Consider the following 15,002-nt stretch of genomic DNA (forward strand, 5'->3'; position numbering starts at 1 on the left):
TGTAACTTTTTCATGTACTGTTTTTGACCATTATCTATACTGGGAAATTTGTTAATTTAAATGCTGTATATTAATCCTGTTAATAAACTAGTTTATCCGTTGCTCGCACTTTTTCACTATTTGTAAACAATGAGGTAACAAAAATTCTTTTTTTTTTTTTTTTTTTTGAGATGGAGTCTTGCTCTGTTGCCCAGGGTTGAGTGCAGTGGCACTATTTCGGCTCACTGCAACCTCTCCCTCCCGGGTTCAAGCAATTCTCCTGCCTCAGCCTCCTGAGTAGCTGGGATTACAGGCATGCGCCACCACGCCCGGCTAATTTTTCTGTATTTTTAGTAGAGAGGGGGTTTTATCATGTTGGCCAGGATGGTCTCAAACTCTTGACCTCAAGTGATCTGCTCACCTCAGTCTCCCAAAGTGCTGGGATTACAGGCATGAGCCACCACACCGGCCAAGTAACAAAAATTCTTACATATACATGCCAGAGTTTCCTTGCAGTATATTCTTAGAAAGTATAACATCATAAGGTGAACACATTTTCCACCTTAGAGATAAAATTGATAAAATTGAGTAAAGTGAATTTTATTCTCCTTGCATAGTTTACAAGAGTTTCTGCTCTTGTCCAGAACTTAGTTGTGTCTTAGATTTTGCCAATCTGATGATTAATTTGTATTTCTTTAATAACTAGTTCATCCTCCAAAAAGAGGCTGAATATCTTCTCACATGTTTATTGAATGTGTTCTTCTGTGACCTGCCTATTCATATTCTTTATCCATTTTTTTCTCTTGGGTTGTTTACCTTTTTCTTATTGAGTTACAGGCTTTTTATTTTTTGTACTTAAAATTATATTATTTATATTTATATGTGTGTGTGTATAATTTTTTTTCTCTTCTTAGGAAGTTTCAGATTGAAAATGAGATCATGCACCATCACACTCATGAATGCCACTGTCAATCTCCTGTGTAGTGGCTGTGTTAGATACTCACCAGCTGTAAGCCGTTCACTCTCAGAAACACACACTGACAGAATCCTATGTATTTTGAAAATTTTGAAATAATCTTACACTTATAAAAAAATTGTAAGTATTGTAAAAAAAAATTTTCCCTGAACCACTTGTAAGTTATTGACATCATGTCCATCATTCTTGAATATTTTAATGTGTATTTCCAACAAACAAGGACATTCTCCTACATAACTTCAATATAAACAAGATCAGGAAACTAACATTAATACTGTCTATAAAACATTTTAAAATATAAAATAATTGGCCGGGCACGGTGGCTCACGCCTGTAATCCCAGCACTTTGGGAGGCCGAGGTGGGTGGATCACCTGAGGTCAGGAGTTCGAGACCAGCCTGGCCAACATGATGAAACCCCATCTCTACTAAAAATACAAAAATTAGCTGGGCATGGTAGTGGGCTTTTGTAATCCCAGCTACTCAGGAGGCTGAGACAGGAGAATTGCTTGAACCCGGGCACCAGAGGTTCCAGTGAACTAAGATCGTGCAATTGCATTCTAGCCTGGGTGACCAGAAACTCCAGCTAAAAAAATAAATGAATAAATATATATATATATATATATATATATAAATTGTGATTATTCTTTTAAAGAAAATAATAAAGAACTGATGCTTAAGGTTTCTGTGTTAAATCATGGTATCCACTTGTCAACACATGGTAATAAGGCAGCTTTAAAACTCTTTATTCTCTCAACAAAAGAGGTATACATTAGGATTGACAGCACGTGAATAACTGCTTTCATTTTTTTCCCCATTCTTGACGACACAAGGGGGAATGAGATTAAACTGCTCCTGGAAATTTAAACATTATATCAAACTTTCTGAGAATAATTGCTGGGAAAAGCCAAGAGTAAAATCTCCTTTGGCAAGTTCTTTTCAAAGATCTCTTTCTGGAATAGTTTCAATACAAACCTATTCAGAGGCTAGGGCTAACCTTTAAAAATCTCTTTAAGACCTAAGATTCTTTTATCTCTTTTTATCTAGTACAACTTAAAAGTTATATATATTCAGTATTACGTAAGATCACATTTATATAGCAAATATAAAAATAATAGGCCAGGCATGGTGGCTCATGCCTGTAATCCCAACACTTTGGGAGGCCAAGGAAGGAGGATTGCTTGAGGTCAGGAGTTCAAGACCAACTGGGGCAACACTGCAAAACTCCATCCTTATTTTTTTAAATAAAAAATTAAAAATCTAAAAAAAATTAAAAATTAATAGTCACTTTTTTTTTACTATTAGCTATGGATCAGGAACTGTTATTAATTCAATATGAGTTATTCTATCAACCCTGTGATGGATCAGAGTGCCTTCAACAGAAAAATGGGAGGAGAAAAACCAGAAACATTAACTACAGATAACATTTTGGGAAATTTTCCTGAAGACTGAAGAAATAACATGCAGGTAGTAGAGCTGAAGAAAGAAATTAAGATATATTTATTTAATTGGTTTTAAGCAAAAGGAGATACAATAACACAACTGTATGTGAAGGGAAAGAGATGCAAAGAAAGAAACACTGTCAACCTGATAGAAGGCATCTGCTAAAGCAATACCTTGTAGTGATGGGATCTAATACAACTGCAGAGTGCTTGGTCTTTGCTGGGAGAAAGCATAGTTCATCCTTACCAACAGGAAGGAAGAATGAATATAAGGGGAGAAACGGAGAGATGGAGTGGCAGCAAGTAAGTAAGGATGGACATATCTGTGGTCTTTTCTATCTTCTTTTATGGAGAAGTATGTGTATATGTAAATATCACCAGATATGCCTTGGTAGGAAAAGGTTTACAGACTCCTAATGAAAGGTTACTCCTCTCTACCTTGAATTTACCATCCTTTAATAGTTTTCTTTAGACTTTACTACAGTTGTAATGTTGCCAAGGATTTTATCAGTTTCTATCTCCACAGTCAATCATTATTTTTCCTGGGTACCAGAATTATCATAAAGAAAAGTCCAAAAAGCTAAAGTAGAGATGGCATTCCTTAAAAAAAATTTTCTGTCTTTAAGAAGTACATGGGAGGATAAGGATTTTAGAAGAAAAATATGTTCCTTGCCTTTTTATTTTTTATTTTTTGCATCTGTTTCCTCTCAACCAAATGATGCTACAGTTTATGGATCTTTATCTAGAAGTTCTGAATATACCAATTGGCCAGTTCAACTCACTGATTAGACAAAAAAGATATAAATAAATTCTGAAACATAATTTCTTCTCTCATTTTCTGTCTACTAAAAAATGAGTCATTAGATTGCTTTGAAACATGAGTGTTTCACATACTATTCAAAAGACTTCTCAGTTATAAATAAATAAAGAAGCTAAATATAAACCACATCCATACCTCTCACAGCTGACTGGGAAGGCTGAGTCAAAACTTTTATGTCTAATGCACTGTTGATATTTTCTTCTAAAGTAGCACAATATCCATCCACAACACTGGTAATAGTATCCTTCAAAGTTCCAAGATTATAGAAAACCTGAAGAGCTGTTCCGACTTGAGTTGGATTCTTAAAAAAAGGTGGGGTGGGGTGGAAACAGATATAAATACGAAAACAAACAAAATAAATATAAATATACAACTTTAAGCAGGACTTCAGCAGTCCTATCATATTTAAATATACCATATTTTAAAATTATCAAAGACAAGAAAAAACACAATTTGAAGTGAAGATTATTTTTAATCATTATTTATTTCATAAAAGACAAAGTTAAATACTATGTATATTATTTTCCCCCTTAACATTTTTGTCCTCCTTTAAAAAATAACAAGAAGTTTGAAAGTCTGTTGTATAATATTCGAACTTATTTAAAATCTACCACCAATCCCTATAAAAAGAACCATATTAGAAATAACATTTGTTATTTCTACATTTGTTTAGACAATAAATGAATTCTGTGGAGCTGATTGAGAGCTGAACCATGAAGACTTATATTCATTATATTTCACTGACCCATCAATTCATTCTAACTACAAATATTTATACAGTGCCTACTGTATCTGTCATAGCTCTGACTGCTGGAAAAACAGTAGTGAAATAAAACCAATTAAGTTCCTGTCTTCATGGAACTTATATTTATTGAGAAATGTACAAAACATAAATAAAACAGAGTAACGAGTAGTAACAAGTGCTATAAAAACGTGAAGTAGGGAATAAGAATAGAGTATGATGGGAATTATTATACAGAGATTAGTCAGAGAATGCACCTCTGAGGTAATATTTAAACAAAGACTTGAATACACTGAGGGAGTCAAAGGAAGATATGGGAAAATACAGATCTGGGCAGTGGTATTAGCAAAAGTGCTGAGACAGCAATGTGCTTAGTATGCTAGGGAAACAGCAAGAAGGCCATGATGGAGCAGAGTGAAGCAGAGAGGCAGAAGATGAGGGAGGTATTGAAATACCATCAATGAGTGGATTATGGCCAGAGTGATATAAATGGGTGGTTGGATTTGTGGCTAAGTTAACGAACAAATTATCAAGCTAGAAGTTGAGACACTGACATATATTTTCAGGTCCAAATAACTCAAAATCCTCTCACGCATTAGTAAGTGTCTGTTATTAGAGACACATGGTTAAAATGTTAAATTATTTCATGAACCTATTTTCTATACTAAGTTTATTTTAGAAGGTTACCTCTGAAATCTTTTGGTGTTATTTTAATAATAGTACATGCTGCAGACATACACATAAACTCACACACAGATGCAAAGTAGACTCAGCTTAAAGAAAATAACAGGAAACATGGCTGGCGAATAACAATACTCATTTGAGTTTTTTTTTTTTTTTAAACAAGAAAAAGAACCAAATGGATATTATTTCAAATTAAAATGTTCTAATAAAAAAGCTTAATTTAATATGGTCATAATAGAACTTAATTCTATGTTGTAAATTCTCTATTAATGTATGCCAACAAGGAAAATAAGCTATTTTATAAAAAATTATTAACTGAAAAGAAGGGGCATAGCATTTGCTTTTACTGTTATTTCCATTTTTTTCCTTTCTCCCCAGACTGTTTTGTCTTTAAACTTTTTAGTAGAGACCAAAAATCAAAATGAGGCAGCTGTAAAGAAATTTCCCATGTCATTATTTAAGTGTATGTATAATCCAAGAAAGCACTACTGGAGCAACATCAAAGAATACTTTCACCTCATAAAACTATAATACAGATATACTTTAAAACTATATTTATTGCCTTTACTATTATCAGAGGATCTGAAAAGCATAGCTTCTCCACACAGAGTACAGTTTCAGTGTTATCAGCTGAATGTACGTTGTAAGATTTATGCATACAACAACTAAAAAACACTTAAATTTTTCACTTAAAACACCTAGCTAAAATAAACCACTCTTCAAAATTCTCCACTTCAAAAATTACTAACTTCTAACTTCTCAAAACATGTTTGAAAAGGTTACTTCTGAAATCTATTGGCGTTATTTTAATGTAATAGTGTATTATATTACAAATATAGCTCATCATTAAAGAAGTATATATTATAGCACTATTTATAATACTTACAATTTACAATATTTATAATTCTAGAAGTAATTTTAAACTTGTCAATTAACATGTTCACTTTTTCAATTAATGGCATTCATATTTATAGCTTAACACATAGATTATGCCAGTTAAAAAACTGCAAAATAATTATCTGAAATAAAATTCTTTAAGTAACATACATACAGAGGAGTATGCTAATTACGTAAGCACAGCTTTATTATCACAAAGTGAACACACCTAGTTAACTATCACCTAGATCATGAAGCTAAGTATTATCAGCACCTTTGAATCTTGTGTAGTTCCCCAAACTGCACCTTTCCAAATATTATCACTATCATTACTTCTAACACCAAAAATTTATTTTGTTTTTGAATTTCACATAAATGGAATTATACGGTCTGTATTATCTTTTGGCTTGTCCCTTTTACTCAACATATTTTTTGTGAAATTCATCCATGTTGTTGGATGCAGCAGTAGTTGATTCATTTCTTACTGCCGTGCAGTATTCCACTGTAATAATTTGCTTTAGTTTATCCATCCTACTGTTGATAAATAATAGGCTTACTTCTAGCTTTAGGTATTTTAATTTATGCCACCATGAACATTCTGTACACCTCTATTAGTGAACATATATACACATGCATTTCTGCAGGCAAGAGTAGAACTGCTAAATCATATTAGTACACTTAGAGTTTATAGATACTGCCAATTTTACAAAGCCATTGCAGCAATTTACACTCCCACCAGTGATATATGAAAATTGTGGATGCCCCACAAATTTGCCAAAAATTCAAATGATCATTCCTTTAATTTTGGCTATTATTTTGAGTGAGTACTATGATTTTAATTTGTATTTCTATGATGACTAAAAAACTGAATACTTCTTACATGGTAATTACCCATTTGGATATCTTCTTTTGTGAAGAACTCATTCATATCTTTTGCCCATTTTTTTAACTAGTTGTTTTTTGTCATTTACATATAAAGTTGTTTATATATTTTGGATACAACCACTTTGATAATTATACGTACTGCAAATATGTTCTCCCACTCTTAATCAAGTATTTTAAGGAAGAGAAATTCCTAATTTGAATATAGCCCATTTTATCAATCTTACTCTCTACGGTTTAGTACTTTTGGTATTGTTTGAAAAGTGTTCCCCACCCCACATTCATAAAGATATCTTTCATTCATAAAGTTATCCTCCTGAAACACTATTGGTTCATGTTTCATGCTCAGAAATACAATTCGCCTAGAATTAATTTCTATAGAATGTGAAATAGGAGTCAAGATTAGTGTTTTTCTACATGAATACCCAATTGATCAAAAAAAGAGCAAATAAAAATCACCCGCACTCCTGAAAAGCCACCTTTGCAATAAACCAAGTTTCTAAATATGTGTGTGAGTTTCTGGACTTTCAAATCTCTACCATTTCTCTATCCTTACAATTCACCTATCTAAATTACTGTAGCTTTAAATATCAGATTTGGCAATCCTCTGCCTCTGTTCTTCAATTTGATATAGGCTCTTCTTGATATATGACACTTCCATATAAATTTCAAAATTGGCTTGACAAATGTCCTTTTTTTAAAAAAGTTTTCAGGTATTGTTTGAGATTGCATTAACTCTATAATTAGAAATAATGGATATCTTTGTAATATTGAGTTCTCAAATCCATGAATATGGTATCTCTTTTCATTTACTCAGGTCTTTAATTTCTCTTAATGTTTTATAGATAGTTTTCTGTGAAAAAGTCATATATCTTTATTTTAAATTATTTCTATTATTTTTGATATAAACTGTATGTTTTTAAATTTTTTGTAAACAATCAGTAAATTGTTTTGACTTTTCTAACTATATAACCATGGTATTTCTGAATAATTTTTATTTCTCCCTTCCCATTATCTTCTATCTCATTGCTTTTCTTATTACTTTGGCTAGGATCTTAAGTATTGCACTGAGTAGAAGAAATAAGAGTGGTATTTTTGCATCACCCCTAATATCAAATAGAAAGCCTTAAATATTTCACCATCGAGATTTTTAGAAATGCCCTTTATCAGATTAAAGATACTAGCTTGCTAAGAGTATTTTTAATCATGAATTGATTTTGAATGTTATTAAGTATGTATTGAGATAATAATTTTCCTCCTTTACTTGAGAAATTATATTTCTGGAATAAAGCCATCTTGGTCATAATACATTATCAGTTTTAGATCTCTGTGGCTACATTTACTAACACTTTGCTTATTATTTTTGTAGAGATTTTAAAGGAAGACAGCTAGTAATTTTACTTCCTTACAATATTGTCATTTTCATATTGATGTTATCCTGGCCTCATAAAATGAGCAGGTAAATATGTTTGGTCCCTCTTTCTCAATTCTTGGATACAGTTTACGTAACACTGGTTTATTTATTCCTTAAATGTTTGGAAGAATTGCCCCAGTGAAGCTGATTAGCCTTGGAGTTTTTTCCAAGGAAAGGTTTTTTTAATAATAAATTCAATTTTGTTAATAGATATAGAACTAGATAGATTTTATAATTTTCCTAGTGTTATTTTTGATATGTTGTTTTCCAGAAATTTGTCAATTTCATCTAACTTTTCAAATCAATTGGTATAAACTCATACTTAATATTGTCTTAACTTTTTTTACTTTTTGTTGGGTCTGTTATTAGATCACGTTTTTGATTCTTGATAGTGGTAATTTGTGCCTCTTTTTTCCCTTCTCCTCATCAGTCCTGTTGGTATTTAACAATTTAATTTGTTAATCTTGTTAAGTAACTAAATTTTGGCTTCTATTGGATTTTGTATTCCATTACTAGCTTTTTGTTATTATTTCACAGACTTTGGAGCCAGACCTAGGTGAGCATCCAAACTCTACCACTTAGCAGTCAAAACCTAAAGGCAAATTATCTAACCTCTTTAAGGCTGAGTTTCCTCATGTGCATAACAGCAAAAATAAGAGCATCAACCTAATGGGTAAATAAAATAATCTTTAGTCTCTAGATTCCTCCTCTCTGGGCAGGGCATCCCTGAAAGAAAGGCAGAAGCCCCAGTTAGGGGCTTACAGATAAAACTCCCATCTCCCTGGGACAGAGCACCTGGGGGAAGGGGTGGCTGTGGGCACAACTACAGCAGACTCAAATGTTCCTGCCTGCTGGCTCTGAAGTGAGCTCTGCTAAGGGACAGACGGCCTCCTCAAGTGGGTTCCTGACCGCAGTGCCTCCTGCCTGGGAGACACCTCCCAGCAGGGGTCGACAGACATCTCCTACAGGAGAACTCCAGTTGGCATCTGGCAGGTGCCCCTCTGGGACGAAGCTTTCAGAGGAAGGAACAGGCAGCAATCTTTGCTGTTCTGCAACCTCTGCTGGTGATACCCAGGCAAACGGTCTGGAGTGGACCTCCAGCAAACTCCAGCAGACCTACAGCAGAGGGGTCTGACAGTTAGAAGGAAAACTAACAAACAGAAAGGAATAGCGTCAACATCAAAAAAAAGGAGGTCCAAACAGAAACCCCATCTGAAGGTCACCAACAGCAAAGATCAAAGGTAGATAAAACCACAAAGATGAGGAAAAACCAGCGCAAAAAGGGTGAAAATTACAAAAACCAGAAAGCCTGTTCTCTTCCAGAAAATCACAACTCCTCTCCAGCAACGAAACAAAACTGGATGGAGAATGAGTTTGATGAATTGACAGAAAGTAGGCTTCAGAAGGTGGGTAACAACAAACTCCTCCGAGCTAAAGGAGTATGTTCTAACCCAATGCAAGGAAGCTAAGAACCTTGAAAAAAGGTTAGAAAAATCGCTAACTAGAATAATCAGTTTACAGAAGAACATAAATGACCTGATTGAGCTGAAAAACACAGCACGAGAACTTCATGAAGCATACACAAGTACCAACAGCTGAAAAGACCAAGTGGAAGAAAAGATATCAAAGATTGAAGATCAGCTCAATGAAATAAAGCAAGAAGACAAGATTAGAGGGAAGAGTGAAAAGAAATGAACAAAGCCTCCAAGAAATAGGGCACTAGGTGAAAAGACCAAATCTACGTTTGATTGGTGTACCTAAAAGTGACAGGGAAAATGGAACCAAGTGGGAAAACACACTTCAGGATATTATCCAGGAGAACTTCCCCAACCTAGCAAGACAGGCCAATATTCAAATTCAGGAAATACAGAGAACACCACAAAGATACTCCTCAAGAGGAGCACCCAAGTCACATAGTTGTCAGATTCACCAAAGTTAAAATGAAGGAAAAAACATTAAAGGCAGCCAGAGAGAAAGGTCGGGTTACCCACAAAGGGAAGCCCATCAGACTAACGACGGATCTCTCTGCAGAAACCCTAAAAGCCAGAAAAGAGTGGGGGCCAATATTCAACATTCTTAAAGAAAAGAATTTTCAACCCAGAATTTCATATCCAGCCAAACTAAGCTTCATAAGCGAAGGAGAAAGAAAATCCTTTACAGACAAGCAAATGCTGAGAGATTCTGTCACCACCAGGCCTGCCTTACAAGAGCTCTTGAAGGAAGCACTAAATATGGAAAGGAAAAACCAGTACCAGCTACTGCAAAAACATACCAAATTGTAAAGACCACGGACACTATGGAGAAACTGCATCAATTAACAGGCAAAATAACCAGCTAGCATCATGATGACAGGATCAAATTCACACATAACAATATTAACCTTAAATGTAAATGGGCTAAATGCCCCAATTAAAAGACACAGACTGGCAAACTGGATAAAGAGTCAAGACGCACTGGTAGGCTATATTCAGGAGACCCATCTCACGTGCAATGACACACACAGGCTCAAAATAAAGGGATTCAGGAATATTTACCAAGCAAATGGAAAGCAAAAAAAAAAAAAGCGGGGGTTGCAATCCTAGTTTCTGATAAAACAGACTTTAAACCAACAAAGATAAAAAAAGATGAAGAAGCACATTACATAATGGTAAAGGGATCAATGCAACAAGACGAGCTAGCTATCCTAAATATATATGCACCCAGTACAGAAGCACCCAGATTCATAAAGCAAGTTCTTAGAGACCTACAAAGAGACTTAGACTCCCACACAATAATAGTGGGAGACTTTAATGCCCCACTGTCAATATGAGATCAATGAGACAGAAAATTTACAAGGATATCAGGACTTGAACTCTGCTCTGGACCAAGCGGACCTAATAGGCATCTACAGAACTCTACGCCCCAAACTAACAGAATATGCATTCTTCTTAGCACTACATCGCACTTATTCTAAAATTGACCACATAATTGGAAGTAAAACACTGCTCAGTAAATGCAAAAGAACGGAAATCCTAACAGTCTCTCAGACCACAGTGCAATCAAATTAGAACTCAGGATTGAGAAATTCACTCAAAACCGCACAACTACATGGAAACTGAACAACCTGCTCCTGAATGACTACTGGGTAAATAACGAAATTAAGGCAGAAATAAATCAGTTCTTTGAAACCAATGAGAACAAAGACACAACGTACCAGAATCTCTGGGACACATCTAAAGCAGTGTTTAGAGGGAAATTTCTCACAGGAGAAAGCGAGAAAGATCTAAAATCGACACCCTAACATTACAATTAAAAGAACTAGAGAAGCAAGAGCAAACAAATTCAAAAGCTAGCAGAAGACAAGAAATAACTAACATCAGAGCAGAACTGAAGGAGATACAGACACAAAAAACCCTTTAAAAAAATCAATGAATCCAGGAGCTGGTTTTGTTGAAAAGATTAACAAAATAGACCACTAGCTAGACTAATAAAGAAGAAAAGAAAGAAGAATCAATTAGACACAATAAAAAATGATAAAGGGGAGATCACCACTGATCCCACAGAAATATAAACTACCATCAGAGAATACTATAAACACCTCTACACAAATAAACTAGAAAACCTAGAAGAAATGGATAAATTCCTGGACACATACACCCTCCCAAGACTAAACCAGGAAAAAGTCGAATCCCTGAATAGACCAATAACAAGTTCTGAAATTGAAGCAGTAATTAATAGCCTACCAACCAAAGCCCAGGACCAGACAAATTCACAGCTGAATTTTACCAGAGGTTCAAAGAGGAGCTGGTACCATTCCTTCTGAAACTATTCCAAACAATAGAAAAAGAGGGACTCCTCCCTAACTCATTTTATGAGGCTAGCATCATCCTGATACCAAAACCTGGCAGAGACACAACAAAAAAAGAAAATTTCAGGCCAATATCCCTGATGAACATCGATGTGAAAATCCTCAATAAAATACTGGCAAACCGAAACTAGCAGCACATGAAAAAGCTTATCCACCCTGATCAAGTTGGCTTCATCCCTGGGATGCAAGGTTGGTTCCACATACGTAAATCAATAAACGTAATCCATCACATAAATAGAACCAATGACAAAAACCACATGTTATCTCAATAGATGCAGAAACACCCCTTCAAGCTAAAAATACTCAATTAATTGGGTATTGATGAAACATCTCAAAATAATAAGAGCTATTTACGACAAACCAACAGACAGCCAATATCATGGCAAAAGCTGGAAACATTCCCTTTGAAAACCAGCACAAGACAAGGATGCCCTCTCTCACCACTCCTATTCAACATAGTATCGGAAGTTCTGGCCAGGGCAATCAGGCAAGAGAAAGAAATAGAGGGTATTCAAATAGGAAGACAGGAAGTCAAATTGTCTCTGTTTGTAGATGACATATTTATATATTTAGAAAACCCCATCGTCTCAGCCCAAAATCTCCTTAAGCTGATAAGCAACTTCAGCAAAGTCTCAGGGTACAAAATCTATGTGCAAAAATCACAAGCATTCCTATATACCAACAATAGCCAAATCATGAATGAACTCCCATTCACAATTTCAACAAAGAGAATAAAATACCTAGGAATAAAACTTACAAGGAATGTGAAGGACCTCTTCAAAGAGAACTACAAACCACTGCTCAATGAAATAAGAGAGGACACAAACAAATGGAAAAACATTCCATGCTCATGGATAGGAAGAATCAATATCGTGAAAATGGCCATAGCGCCCAATGTAATTTATATATTCAATGCTATCCCCATTAAGCTACCATTGACTTTCTTCACAGAATTAGAAAAAAACACTTTAAATTTCATATGGAACCAAAAAAGAGCTCATATAGCCAAGATAATCTTAAGCAAAAAGAATAAAGCTGGAGGCATCACGCTACCAGACTTCAAACTATACTACAAGGCTACAGTAACCAAAACAGCGTGGTACTGGTGCCAAAACAGATATATAGACCAATGGAACAGAACGGAGGCCTCAAAAATAATGCCACACATCTACAGCCATCTGATCTTTGATAAACCTGACACAAACAAGAAATGGGGAAAGGATTTCCTATTTAATAAATGGTGCTGGGAAAACTGGTGCAGAAAACTGAAACTGGACCCCTTACTTACAGCTTATACAAAAATTAACTCAAGATGGATTAAAGATTTAAATGTAAGACCTAACACCATAAAAACCCTAGAAGAAAACCTAGGCAATACCATTCAGGACATAGGCATGGGCAAAGACTTCATGACTAAAACACCAAAAGCAATGGCAACAAAAGCCAAAATTGACAAATGGGATCTAATTAAACTATGGGGCTTCTGCACAGCAAAAGAAACTACCATTAGAGTGAACAGGCAACCTACAGAATGGGAGAAAATTTTTGCACTCTATCCAGGGCTGACAAAGGGTTAATATCCAGAATCTACAAAGAACTTAAACAAATTTACAAGAAAAAAACAAACAACCCCATCAAAAAGTGGGCAAAGGATATGAACAGACACTTCTCAAAAGAAGACATTTATGTGGCCAACAAACATATGAGAAAAGCTCATCATCACTGATCATTAAAGAAATGCAAATCAAAACCACAATGAGATACTATCTCAAGCCAGTTAGAATGGCGATCATTAAAAAGTCAGGAAACAACAGATGCTGGAGAAGATGTGGAGAAATAGGAACACTTTTACATTGTTGCTGGGAGTGTAAATTAGTTCAACCATTGTGGAAGACAACATTGTGGAAGACAATCACACACTGGGGCCTGTCGGGGGTCGGGGGCTGGGGCTGGGGCAGGGATACCATTAGGAGAAATATCTAATGAAGATGACGGGTTGATGGGTGCAGCAAACGACCATGGTACGTGTATAACTATGTAACAAACCTGCACATTCTGCACATGTATCCCAGAAATTAAAGTATAATAAAAAAAGAAATTAAAAAGTAAAAAAGTTAAGATAAAACATTTGCACATAAAAACATCCATAATTGTAGCATCAATAACATATTAAGGTAAATATTTATAGCAAATATCAAAGAATGGTATGAACATATATGCATCTTTGATAAAGAGAAAGTTTACCAGAATGTATCAGTAAAAATTGACTCCAGTAGATTAAAAATTCAAGGATACAAGTAATTGACAAAGTTTATGGAATGGGTTCTATGTGCCAGACATTGTGCAAGGAACAGGGAGCACAAAGAGAGTAACTTTCCCTGACTTCAGGGAACTTTCAGACCAATAAACATAAACAGACAATTAACAAAGTTGTTTTTATTTCATCACTCAATAGAATCATACAAATTTGAAAATTAATTACACATCCAAAAATGCAGGACCTAGTTATGTAAACTCTGGTACCACCAAATGCTTGATATTATTTGGAGAATAGTGCTATGTTTTGGAAGAGCTTGGATGATATAAGATATCTCCATGTAATAATAATAAGGATAAAAATAATACAAAGTGAACTCATAGTGTGATTTACCAGTGAAACTGACTTATTTTTTTCCATATCCTTAGTCCCTCATGAATCCAGACTGCAGAGGAGAAGCAGGAACAATGAGTTTCTTTGACTACATGTTTTCTTCCTGTAGTCAGTGTCAGATAAAATTTTATTTCGAGCCTAATTCCAAAGAATTTTTCACAAAGATTTTATGAAGTTTCTCTCCAATGAAACAATATGTTTTGCCCTTTTTATTACCCAATAATCTGCATTCTATCAATAAAGAATGGAAGCATAAAAAATATATATAATCTTTATAAACGGAGTTAGCATTAGAAGACAGGAAGAAGAGGCCCCAAACATTAGTTCTTTTACCTTGATCCATTAGCATCATGCTATAGTGGAAAGAACATGGGCTTTTAAAATTATTCTTGGGATGAAAACCCAGCTCTCCTAAAGATAAGCTGTGTGACTCTGGGAAAATTACTTTATCACTCATCAAACTGTATTTATGTATATAATTAATGTTTGCCTCCTCATCAGATTTTACGATCTTTGTGGGAAGGTTCCACATTTGTTTTATTCACTGCTATACTCCTTGCACCCAGCACAAGTCCCAGATACATGTTCAGGAAGTGTCAGTTGAATAAGTGAAGAGTGTGTAAATTTCTATGATTTGCTTTGCTAATAAATTCTTTGTGAGACAGTTGCAAAGAATATTGAGACAACACATT

The 15,002-nt window shown here is 34.8% G+C and overlaps 1 protein-coding gene across 2 annotated transcripts in view; it reads right to left on the reverse strand.

The window, feature by feature from the left end:
* The window catches only part of COG5 (component of oligomeric golgi complex 5), a 377,278-nt gene that overhangs the window by 174,812 nt on the left and 187,464 nt on the right, over positions 1-15,002 (reverse strand). For both annotated transcript variants that reach the window (XM_024250412.3, XM_054560623.2), the window contains exon 8: positions 3,351-3,516. In XM_024250412.3, the coding sequence (XP_024106180.1) occupies positions 3,351-3,516 (166 nt within the window). The remainder of the gene's footprint in view (positions 1-3,350; positions 3,517-15,002) is intronic.

This window comes from Pongo abelii, chromosome 6 (assembly GCF_028885655.2).
Source record: "Pongo abelii isolate AG06213 chromosome 6, NHGRI_mPonAbe1-v2.0_pri, whole genome shotgun sequence".
NCBI classification, from domain to species: domain Eukaryota; kingdom Metazoa; phylum Chordata; class Mammalia; order Primates; family Hominidae; genus Pongo; species Pongo abelii.